Below are 12,769 nucleotides of genomic sequence, written 5' to 3'. Positions count from 1 at the left end.
GATGTTGGCACTATCCTTGGTCTAGAAAAGGCGCAGGTCAAACAGCTCTGCAAAGCCCTAACTGGAGGTCTCTTGGCACAATGCATCCCTCTCCTGGAGTTTCAGAGCAGTTTATAAAGATCACACTATGCTTTAACTGTACTCTGCTAAAATCCACTCAAGGTGAGGCTTCCCTGGTGGCTCCAGTCTATACAGAATCCGTCTGCAATGCAGAAGACCTGGGTTTGATCCTGGGCCAGTAAGATCCCCTGGAGAAAGAAATGGCAACCACTCCACTATTCTTGCCTGGGAAATCCTATGGACAAAGGAGCCTGGTGGGCTACAGTCCATGGGGTCGCAAGAGTTGGACACGACTTAATGACTAAACACCACCCCACCTCTAAGTCATCTTGGGACTGCATGGCACAGTGGCTAAAATCACAGCTTCTTCCTGCCAAGGGGCAACTACGCCATCTACTAACTTCACGCACCCAAGGGCAGGCTGATCGCTCTGAACCTTAACACTTCAAGCCTAAAACAGGACAAGGGGTTCTTGCTTAGGCTTCATCTTCCTTTTCCCAGCCTGCCTCCAGAAACCACCTTCCTCCCGGCAACACTTACCTGTAACGTAATTGATCCCACAGTCGATGACTATCGCCCCAGGTTTGATCCACTCCCCTTTCACCATTTCAGGTTGACCAGTTGCAACCACCAGGATGTCACCTTTACTTATCTAGGAAAAGATGGTTCTGACTTCAGAAACTTTACAGTGACACATAAAAAAATGTAGAAGCGGAAAGGACACCCCTAAAGTTTTACACGATGTTCTTCGTCATCTGCTATTTTATCAGGCCGCACACAGTCTCTGACAGCTCTCTGTATACTGTGCTCATTCCTACACATGTCAAAACCTCCCCTTTCACTAGATATTTTACTGAATGGGGAACCTGATGAGAACTTGCAAGGTAGGGAGGAGTATAGGCTTAGAGCCACAGGCCTGAAACAATGTGCCTGAATTACAGGACTCTTCCCTGGGATGTGGGAACTATCACCTTAAACAGAGCATTGCCTGGGGAGAATTAAAGAGATGCTGGGCCTCTCCTGGTCTCCCCTCACGTTTACGAGACTGCACTGTCAGTAGGATGTGTCTGTATGAGAATTCCTGAGCCCAGGTGTCAAGAACAAGCTGTGACTGAGGTCACAAGACCACTGTCCACATCCTCCTCTAGACACCTCCACCTCTGAGGCCACCCCGTCACGTATCTGGCGTCTGGCAGCCAGGGGTCAGTCTCAGTTCCTATCCTGCTAACCCCTATCTACCGCGGGATGGATGGGTGGACAAAAATATAATCAGAACAAAATCTGTATAAATCTGGGCACGTTTTAAACTTGAATTTGTTTCTTCATCTTGTAAAATAGACAAGAATCATAGAATTGTTAGAGGGGTTAAATGAGATAATGAGGTAAAGTACACGGCAATTTTTGGCACTGAAATGTTAGCTATTCCCATTACGCAAGAACCTCCGCCACACATGGGAGCGTGCATGCACATGTGAGCACACATGCACACGCACACACACTTCCCCCTTCCACTCCACTCTGGACCCCTTACCTCCTCGTTCAGATTGGCAGTCTTGGAGTGGCACGTGGTCACTGTGGCATGGTTCCACAGGAGCAAGTCATGCATTGGGGCACCGACGATTTTACTGCGCCCGACCACCACAGCGTGCCTTCCGGCAATCTGCACCCCTGAAAAAAAAGCCAGCGAGCATCAGAGAACTGGGGAAGCTGCCCTCCTTTGCAAGTCACCAAAATGGAAAAATTCAGAACAAGTGCACCAAAACAGGTTCTTAGCGTCAAAAGCAAATCTTCCTAAAACCATCTCTTCTTTGGCAACTCAGGGTTTCATCTACCAAATTGGGACTTGTCCATGTGGCCTTCTTGCAAGTGGGTTTTTGAGCGGAGCTTAAGCCAAGATCCATTTACTGAGTCATAGCAGAGTGGGAAGAAAACCTACACTCAAAGCAGAAAGAAACCCTGACATACAGCTAAACAGTCATATGGAAGCAGAGAGCAGATTACATTACCTGGGAAAAAGTTATAAGAAATAGGGTGCATGTTAATGGAGTGGAGGAGAGAAGTGAGGGAAGTTAGATTAGTATCAGTAATTCTTTAGTTCCTCATCCAAATTTCTCTTTTGGCTTAGGGCATGAGCCACAGGGTTATTTGCAGGGAAGTAATAAAGGGGAACCTAACTGTAATATATATAGTTTTCTTTTTGTTTACTGAGCACCCACTCTTCTGGCACTATTCCAACATCCCTCAGGACCGACATACTCTCCTCGGTAGAGATGGCGTGGGTGAGGACCCAAGTGTGGACAAATGACTGTTATTTCATCCCCTGGCCAACAAGATCTGCCCCATCACTCTTAGGCACAAGGGTGGAACAGGCTGGAGCTGCTCCGGGAGACCAAGCAGAGCTGAGAATGAGCTGCCACGCAAAGGGGAGTAGAAACGAGGTCTCTGCTGAGTCCCTACACCCAGTCCTACTGAAGCCAACTCAAGGCAGTTTGTGTTCAAATTATGCTTCTTGTGTAACGTTAACTCTACCTCAAAATAGGGACGTTTCTATATAATGCTAACATTATGAACATCTAGAAGTAAAGTCCTCAAATTGTGAAGTGTTTATAAGGTAACTTTCTATACTTTTGAGGGTTCAGCAAAGGACCTGAAGCTACACTAGGGCAAATGGTTGCCTCCATATCAACAAGAGGGAATATCCCTGGTGATCCAGCAGCTAAGACTCCTCACTCCCATGCACAGGGATCTGGGTTCGATCCCTTGGTCAGGGAACTAGATCCTACACGCTAAAACTAAAGATCCTACATGCTGCAACTAAGACCCAGTGCAGCTTAAATAGATAAAAATTAATTAATTAATTAAAACCAACAAGAGGAGGTGGAGGCCCTACAGCTGCTGCAGCCTAAGGGACTGATTTCCATCGAGCTGTAATACACTGTAGGCTAAACAAGCCATAGAGGATAAATGTAGTTGTAGGACTGATCAGCAATAGCTGTCCCAAGGGTTATACCTTGACCTTTCCTTGCCAGCCACAGAAAATTCTCACTTACGTTAGCCAACACTTACCACCTGAAATTTCTGAGCCCACTTCCTCTAAAAAGGGCACACTTCCTTATAAAAAAATAACCTTTGCTAAAAAGTATTCATGATGAAATTGAAATACCAACATGTTGACTAGGTAATGAGGAGTTGGTTATTCAAGGGATCCATTTGCCAGAAATACAATGGCTCAGTGGCCCATTTTGAGGTGGGGACTTTTCACTCTACAGACAACATGAATTTGTATTACCATATCGGTTATTTTTCCACACAAAATAATCTGCTTTGAACTCAAATAACTCTGAGCTCAAATCTTGGCCTTGCTGCCTCTTGGACAAATGACCCGATCACTCTGAGAATGTCTTCTCAGCTCTTATACAGTAAGAGTACCTACTTCAAAGGGCTGTTGAGAACATTGAGAATTTAGGTCAAGAAGCCCCTAGCAGACAGGTCCTTGTGCCAGTCAAGCCCGCTTCTTTAGGGCCCACAGTGTATCTCCCCTAAACCTCCAAAGGTATAGACCACGGTCCCCAAAAGGGTGCTTCGTTTCTGTTTTTACCTGTCTCCTTGATGAGTTCCAAGCATCCTTTGGGTGTACAAGGGATGAAACAGTTATTAAGGTCCCCTCTAGCAAGTTTTCCAGCACTGATGCTATTCAATCTAAAACAAGGAAAGTGACAGGTGTCTTCACTCTTTAGAAACAACATGTTTCTGAAGTAGGAATATATTATAATCGGAATCAAGCAACGTGGTGCAGAAAGCCAAGCCACACTCACCCGTCCACATCTTTTTCGGGGGAAATAGCATTGACCAATGTTTCAGTGCTAATGGGATTCTCTGAATCTAAAGGTAGCTGCACTATGAACCCATGCACAGTGAGGTCTTCGTTCAATGATGTGATGCACTTTAACACCTAAAAATCACACCACATACCAATTTATATACCATGGAGAAATCAAGAGGGTAGAGAAACATTTCCCAAGTCAAAAGCCAGGTTACCTCATCCCCGCCCCCCTCCACACACTGAGAGTTTAACTATAGTTTTCTCGCCTTGCATTCTAGAGCAACTCTACCTTAACACAGAACGTCATCTTCAGGTGGCTGGTAAGAATTCCATCAAATAAAAGAGCTAAGAACTTTATCTATTGCTACACAGTAAAATTCATGTTATCATCATCTAAACCAAGACTTTTGTGATGACGGAAATGCTCTATAATCTGTACCTTACCAATAGTAGCTCCTGATGTACCTGAAATGTGGCTAGTTCAACTGAGGGGTGGGATTTAAAATTTTATTTCATTTTCGTTAAATAAGCACATGGGGTTAGTGGCTCCGCTGCTGGACCGTATGGAGGTAAAACTTATCCATGACCTCGGAAAGTCCCCTTTCCCTCCTGTCACATCACAGCCAGTCCCCCACCTACCGGCAACCACAGTTGCCACTTGACTCACCCAAGATTTGTCCTGCCTGCTCTTGAAGAGCATGTAAATGAAATATGTTTTCATTTTTAAAGTACACAAAACGACAGGTCAACAATCAGTTTTTAATGAACATCGCACATGATTTGGAAGCAAAATACGGGCAATCGCACTGCAAGTACCCAACATTCACAGCTGGCACTGCCCCATTTACTGATTTTCAAAGATTTTCTGGAGGCTGAGTCTGAGGAGAAAGAATTATCTGGTGGTCTCTTGTGTGCTGAATGTATCAGCCTTTAAAGTTCTCCGAAACTAAAACCAGTGAGAAAAGCACTTCAGCTGCCCTCTTAATAGCTGACTCCTAACTGCTCACCTCAGATTCCGTGGCCGTTCGGGGTAACTTAATGTGCATGGCTTTGATCCCGATCTGCAAGAATGAACATTAAAAACGGGTACATGGCAGAAGGACTTGAGACATGGGCCTGTTTCCTCTGCAGATGTGACTAAACCAAAGCAAGTGTGGCAGGCATCTTTTCGCCCTCACATGTCCTGAAGAATGAGTCTCTCGCTTTGACCCACCCATCCTTCCCTTGTTAACTGTCACCACCCAACTGAAGCGCGTTTACGTTCTCTACTCCTGCTCTTTAGAAGCAGGTCACTGACTAGAAAACACCACAGGGCAAACTACAGGCCGAAGCTCTGTCACCCATTTCTAACGTGCAAAACAGATAAACTGAAGTCTGCTGTGGGTGATGAAAGTTTCTGTGGGAGGAGCTCAGGGGTGACAGATAGGACCTGGAGGGGGGGGGGAGCCGAGTTGGGGGCGTTGGCACCATTTTTCTGGACTTTACCTCCTCAGCAGCCTTCAACTTCACATTTATATAAAGATTAGAGTCATCTCTGTTGCCAACCTGGAATAATAAAGACATGCAAATCGGGTGATTAGGGAAAGGCAAACTGTATGGCAAAGCTTCTAAAATTTCAGTTTGGATAAAAACAATGTTTAATTATGAGACTCCTGCTACCGAGAACTTTTACAGGAGAATAAGGAGGATGTCAGGACAGGATGGAGACATGAACACAGCAGGCGGTACCAAACAGAGCAAAGCACACCTGATCCCCAAAAGAGACCACACCTGATCCCCAAAGAAAAGAAACTTCAGCACCTGTTTTGGAAACTAAGCAAGGGTGCAATGGCCTGCCTAAAACATGGGGAATTTCTGCTTGCCAGCAAGCTGATGAACCAGAACAACAGGGCAGGGGGGCTGAAAAATTGTCAACAGGCAAGAAAACTCCGTAGCTTTGAGAAGACATCTGCATCCTCTCCCCACCCCTGGGGGCAGGGGAAAGCTCTCAGGCTCAGCCATGGAGAAGAGGAACCAGCGATGGTGACCCTAACTATTCCCAGATCACACAGAACACTCACCTATGCCAGGCAAAGGGCAGTCTGCTGCCTTCAAGACAGACAGGAAAAAGGACACAGAGACCAACTTCTCTGACCCACCACGCTAGGTCTCAACATGTTCCCTGTTTCTTTAGTCATGGAAATACATAGGTTTTCACTGTAATCATTTATCTAAAAATTTTCCTTTACAAATATTTTTCCACGTTTCAGTGCTGACATTTGTTCTTTTCAATGATGAAATGTCCTCTCGGGGAGATTTATCACAATAAGTTTGGTTTCTCCCCAAACTGCAGAGGGAAAACTGTAGGTCCCTTAACACCAGAGATAAGTGATGCGTGGCTGCTTTACCCAGGACAACTCTGGAGAAAGCAGCTGGCCCTAGGAACAGAGCAGCTCCAGGCTTAGTCACTTGATGCTGTTCCTGGAGGCTCTCCTTAGGTTCACGGAACACGGCCTCACTCTTAGCTGCAGGTGTCCTTCTAGAGAAATCTCAGTTTTGCCAGTGCTAACCTGAATTTCAAGAGAGACAGAGGAGTACAGTGAGGGGCATTTGGTTTTCCACACCTAAATGCATTAGCTGCTTACTGGGAGGATTTCCCTGGGATTTTAATGCAGCTCATGTTTCTTATCCTTTTCACATGTATGACCTTTGCCCTATCATCCAACCTTCACTGATTTGGTTACCAGATTTAAAACCTTCCAGGATTTTTAGATCAAATAAGAAAGGTCAGAGTACTTTGTTTTTACTTATATTGTAAACAAAGAATGTCTCCTGCCATTCCAGTTCTGTAAGGATCACATCATTAGCCACCGCAGTCACAGACCTGCAAGTCCACCCTGAAAGGAAATCATGTTGCAGCATTCCATGTTTTGGATATGTGGGCCCCTTAGAGCGTTCAAATGTGTGTCTTAGGAAGAATGCCCATGACCCCAGATTCATGCATCTTCTCACACACAGAAAAGCACTAAAATCATTGAGATATCTGATCCTGGCGCCCGCAGTTAACCTTTCACTGAGATCCTGACTGCCTGTATCCCCAGTCCACATTCACAGATATATACTGGCTCCTCCCCTGACCTCTTTGGAACAGTTTCTCTGAGCAACTGGAGAGACTACTGCTGTCTCCTGGGGTACAGCCCTCAGTTAGACACTAAATAAACAACTCACAGCTCTTAGGCTGTATGTTTTTTAAGTAGGCCATATTCATAACTACAATTAGTTATTTCGACTTAACTCTGAGAGTAAATGGTTTTTATCACTCCCTGCTGGTTTTTTTTTTTTTAAATAAATTACAACTGTTCTATACTTTATCTTCATCTCTGATGTAGCTGAGATACAACTGTAAGTCACTTTTCCAGGAAAAGTGTGGGCAATTCTCCCAAGTCTGTGTGTACCTGAAAATATCTCTCTGCCGTCTTTGCACTCGAAGGACGTATTTGGCCAAGTTTGGAGTCACGATATTTTCCTTCAAGGTTGCTGTTTTTGGCATTTAGTATTACAAAAGTCTGAAGTCTTTTGTTGCTGTTGCTGTTTATGTCTGGATGTTTCTGAAGGAATTTTTCTAAAACTCCAAAATGACCACCAGTTTTTTTTTTTAAAAAACCTTAAGAGTTATGAGCATACATCAAAGTCTGATTGTAATCCTAAGGCAAAGGAAAAGACCTCGTAGGATCCAGTTGAAACACTCAGTATAGGCATCTTACAGGGAAAATGGTTACACAATCATTCTCAAACTGGACGCAAAAAGAATGTTTAGTTGAAGAACAGTAGATTTTTGACTGACAGTCAAGTGGGTGGATGGCAGACTGGTTTCCCAGAACAAATCTTAATCCCATTATAGTTTATAAAAAAAAAAAAAATCACTTGAGCATTTTATCAGAAATACCAATTTCTTCTTTGAAGGAGGTCAATTACATCATCCAAAAAAGGTCCTATTGAGACAGAAGGGAAGGGGGTAGGGCACAACAATTAAAAGAACGACACAACCGTTAAAGAACAGGATGCCACAAAAATTGGTTAGAATCCATTAGGACAGGATGGCAGTAGGGCCATCTACTTCCAGTAGAGCCTGATTATGTGCTCATTTCATACATTAGCAGCCAAATGACACTCCCAGGCACCAGGACAGTGCCGAGGGTGACCATAAAAGCCCAAAACGTGGGCAGTGGCCCAATTCCTGGAAATCCCTGCCACTTCTCCAAAGTAACTGGAATAATTTTCCCACTTGTTAGCCTAGGAAATTACCCAGGCCTGAGCTCTGAACAATTGATGTTTCGAACTGTGGTGTTGGAGAAGATTCTTGAAAGTCCCCTGGACGGTAAGGAGATCAAACCAGTCAATTCTAAAGGAAATCAACCTTGAATATTCACTGGAAGGACTGATGCTGAAGTTGAAGCTCTGATACTTTGGCAACCTGATGCAAAGGGTTGACTAACTGGAAAAGACCCTGATGGTGGGAAAGATTGAAGGCAGGAGGAGAACGGGATGATAGAGGACGAGATGGATGGATGGCATTAACGACTCAATGAACATGAGTTTGAGCAAACTCCAGGAGATGGTGAAGGACAGGGAAGCCTGGCGTGATGCAGTCCATGGGGCTGCAAAGAGTCAGACACAACTGAGCGACTGAACAAATCAAATCAAATCATAACAACTACAACAGCACATGAACTGAGATGTACAAGGTGGATTTAAAAAAGGCAGAGGAACCAGAGATCAAATTGGCAATATTTGCTGGGTCATAGAAAAAGCAAGAGAAATGGAAAAAAAAAAAAAAAAAGAAATTAAAACGAAAAAAAGAAAAAGCAAGAGAATTCCAGAAAAACATCTGCTTCTGCTTCATTAACTATGCTAAAGCCTTTGATTGTGTGGATCACAACAAACTGTTGCAAATTCTTAAAGAGATGGGAATACCAGGCCATCCTACCTGCCTCCTGAGAAACCTGTATGCAGGTTAAGAAACAATAGTAGAACCAGACACGGAACAATGGATTGTTTCAAAATTGGGAAAGGAATACATTAAGGCTATATATTGCCACCCTGCTTATTTAACTTATATGCAGAGTATATCACACGAAATGCCAGGCTGGATGAAGCATAAGCTGGGATCAAGACTGCTGTGAGAAATATCAATAATCTTAGATATCAGATGACACCACCCTAATGGCAGAAAGCAAAGAGAAACTAAAGAGCCTCTTGATGAAGGTGAAAGAGGAGACTGAAAAAAGCTGGCTCAAAACTCAACATTCAAAAAACGAAGATAACAGCATCCAGTTCCATCATTTCATGGCAAATAAATGAGGAAAAAATGGAAACAGTGACAGACTTTATTTTCTTGGGCTCCAAAATCACTGAGGATGGTGACTGCAGCCATGAAATTAAAAGACCCTTGCTCCTTGGAAGAAAAGCTATGACAAAACTAGACAGCATATTAAAAAGCAGACATCACTTTGCCAACAAAGGCCAACATGCTGACAAACATAGTCAAAGCTGTGGTTTTTCCAGCAGTCATATACTGCTGTGAGAGCTGGACAGTAAAAAAAAGCTGAGCACTGAAGAATTGGTACCTTCAAACTACAGTGTTGGAGAAGACTCTTGAGAATCTCCTGGATACCAAGGAGATCAAACCAGTCAGTCCTAAAGAAAATCAACCCTGAACATTCACTGGAAGGACTGATGCTGAAGCTGAAGATTCAATACTTTGGCTACCTTATGTGAAGAGCTGACTCACTGGAAAAGATCCTGATGCTGGGAAAGATTGAAGGCAGGAAGAGAAGGGGACGACAGAGAATGAGATGGTTGGATGGCATCACTGAGTCAATGGACTTGAGTTTGAGCAAGCTCCAGGAGATGGTTAAGGACAGGGAAGCCTGGCAGGCCGCAGTCCATGGATGGGGTCACAAAGAGTCAGACATGACTGAGCAACTGAACAAGAACAAAATGGTCTTCCGATTCCTGTTTTACAACATAAAATATCCTGGGTACTGGTTTATTCATTAGTTTTTCTTCTGCTCCAGGGAAAAGATTTTATAGGCAGGACTTGGGTTGAGAGCTACAGCGTGTGACTTTCTTCAGATTGGCTGGTGGTGAGGAAACAGGGAAGTGCTCTAGGAATCTTGTGCTCAGCTTGAAATTACCATCCTTCACTTGTGTGGGGGGCCTTGGTTCTGAAGAATAACTCAAAGATACTTTTATGTATATTCCCTGAGAAGGAACCAGGACGTTGCCTGAAGGCGGTGCTGTACTACTGTTTCCAGACAGTCCCTCTCCTGTGTTTCTACATCCCCTCTCTTCCCTGATAAGCAACTGCTTGAATCTGCCCTATGTGAGGCTGAATGAAGCCTATTTCCTACAAACAAGAAATGGGGGACACAGGAAGGATTTGTACCACATGGGACCCCATCGGCTCCTGCGTGGTTTCATTACTGTCTCTAAGAAGACAGCTCCCATCCTGTAGGGGGGTAAGATAAAAATTCAAACTACCAGAAATATATACAGATCACTTGAACTACAGAGACACTACATAAACAGCATTGTCATTCCTTTTGCAACGAATGGGCAGTGTGTGTGGCTGGATTGATTGTGATCAGATCTGCATTTTGACAAGGGTGGCCTCTGCAGTTAAAAGGACAGACTGGAAGCATCCAGATCAGAAATTTGTAATCATGTGACTAGTGACCCAGTGGGGTGGAAGCAGTAGAAATCAAGAGGAAGGAAAATGGACTTCCCTGGGGATGCAGTGGATAAGAACCCGCCTGCTGACAGAGGGGACAAGGGCGTGATCTTCGGTCCAGAGAGATTGCACATGCGGTGCAGTGACCAAAGCCTGTGCGCCACAACTATTGGGCCTGTGAGCTGCAGCCACTGAGGCCTGTGTCCCCTAGAGCCTGTGATCCGCAACAAGAGAAGTCACTCAATGAGAAGCCTGTGCACCACAACTAGAGAAAGCCCAGGCACAACAGCAGAGACCCAGCACAACCCATAATAATAATGATGATGACAGTAAATTAAACCAAATGATTTTTAAAATAAATAAATACACAAAAGGAGGGGAGATTCAAGAGCTTATGATGTGGAGAGCAGAGAGCCCAAGACACAGCTCTGGTTTCTGGTTTGAGTATCTGGGGAAATGGTGGTGCCAGTCACCAGGATGGAAAAAAAAAAAACCAAGAGGTCTGAGGTGGCACAGATGTGATTATAACATAATCTGTGAGCATTGCATCATAGGACATTGCTTCTGGTGCTAAAGTGCAAGATTAAAATATTCTACCACTGTTTTATTGGCAAGAACATAGGAGACAAGTTGCAGAACAGCATTTATGTAACAAAAACACTTTGCAATCAATAAGTTTAAAATAGGAGCTTGGAAGTCAATTTTAAAAACGGGGAAAAAAAAACCTTCGATATTGCTACAAAAAGGGTTTTACAGAGACAGATTTCTTGTCTACAACATTTACTCTTCATACAATAAACAATTCACAAGAATAAGCCAAGAAATAACTGGTCCCACAAATGTACCAAGTGTACACCCACAACATACACCTTTGATTCTTAGCAATTTGTAAAAATAAAAAAGGAAAATCGACCAAAGCACAGAACACAGCAGGCAGAACGACAGGCCTTCTGTGCTCTTCTTCTCCACTAAGGCCTCTCAGATAATGTGTAGCAATGGGGGGAATATTATTCACTCTGAAATTCTTGGTGAACATGGAACAGAACTTAGCAAGGAATTAAAGGATATACATGGAAACACACACACACACAGAATTGAGATGTGAGGGACCAGGTGCTTCTGAACAGAATTTCAAATGCAAGCTATCAGTTTCTTGTCGTCCCAATAAACCCTTTAGACATTCATTTGTACATCTGTCCACATGACACGTACTTATGAAATACCTTCTGCCTTTTTATTGAAGACCTCTTACTGGATGAACCTGGAGCTCTTGGAAGAAATCTTGGCTAGGAAGTATTCTCTCAAGCAGCCATGGGCCTGGGGGCTCACTTACAGAAAGAATAAGGTAGAAAAGAGGTCTGAGGGCTGAGTGTTGGCATTCAAATAGTCAAGGTAACAGGAACAGTAAGCAAAAAGATTAGAGAAGGGAGAGATGTCCTGGAAGCTAAGGGTCTGGAACTCAGAAGAAATCCAGGTTTACAAGTTCCTGACCTACAGTTGATATCTGGGGGTCAGATGAATTGTGCAGGGCAGAGGTTCCCAAAGTGTGGATCATACACTCTTGGGGAACCCCAACACCATTTTAGAAGACCTGCTAGTGTCATCATAATACTATGATGTCATTTGCCATTTTCACTGTACTGACACGTGTATCAAGGCTGCAAAAGTTATGGCGGGTAAGGCTGCTGATGACTTAGTAAGAATCAAGACAATGGCACCAAACTGTACTAGTCATAAGGATATCCTTCACTGTCACACACACTCAGTAAAAAAAGAAAAAATAAAAGAAAACAACACACATACCAATTTCACTTAGAAGTGCTCTTGATGCAGTAAAAATTATTTTTATTAAACCTCAAGCCTTGAGTACATGTCTTTTAAATATTCTGCATAAAGAATGGGGAAGCAATCATAAAGCACTTTGGCCATAAACCGAAGTGGTTGTCACCAGGAAAAGCACTTGTGCTTTCCTGCCATGCAAGCAGAACTGGCCAGTTTTTTAATGAAACACCAAATTTACTTAAAAGAACAACTGACAAACAATGATTACTTGGGCTTGAACATTTAGCAAATATTTTCTCAAAATTGGATAAAGCGAGCCTGCTACTTCAAGGAAAATAACTAATGACAAAATTGGAGCTTTCAAGAAAAAATTGGTATTTATGTACTCCTGT

General features: G+C 43.5%; 1 protein-coding gene across 3 annotated transcripts in view; it reads right to left on the bottom strand.

The window, feature by feature from the left end:
- The window catches only part of MTHFD1 (methylenetetrahydrofolate dehydrogenase, cyclohydrolase and formyltetrahydrofolate synthetase 1), a 60,467-nt gene that overhangs the window by 31,323 nt on the left and 16,375 nt on the right, over positions 1–12,769 (bottom strand). For all 3 annotated transcript variants that reach the window (XM_070469461.1, XM_070469463.1, XM_020879214.2), the window contains 6 exons: positions 5,369–5,428; positions 4,891–4,944; positions 3,876–4,012; positions 3,659–3,759; positions 1,592–1,728; positions 601–712 (listed from right to left, as the gene is read on the bottom strand). In XM_070469461.1, the coding sequence (XP_070325562.1) occupies positions 601–712; positions 1,592–1,728; positions 3,659–3,759; positions 3,876–4,012; positions 4,891–4,944; positions 5,369–5,428 (601 nt within the window). The remainder of the gene's footprint in view (positions 1–600; positions 713–1,591; positions 1,729–3,658; positions 3,760–3,875; positions 4,013–4,890; positions 4,945–5,368; positions 5,429–12,769) is intronic.

The sequence above is a fragment of the Odocoileus virginianus genome, chromosome 6 (genome assembly GCF_023699985.2).
Source record: "Odocoileus virginianus isolate 20LAN1187 ecotype Illinois chromosome 6, Ovbor_1.2, whole genome shotgun sequence".
NCBI lineage: Eukaryota > Metazoa > Chordata > Mammalia > Artiodactyla > Cervidae > Odocoileus > Odocoileus virginianus.
The sequence above is the reverse complement of the archived record's forward strand: the minus strand, read 5'-3'. Positions and strand labels throughout refer to the sequence as shown.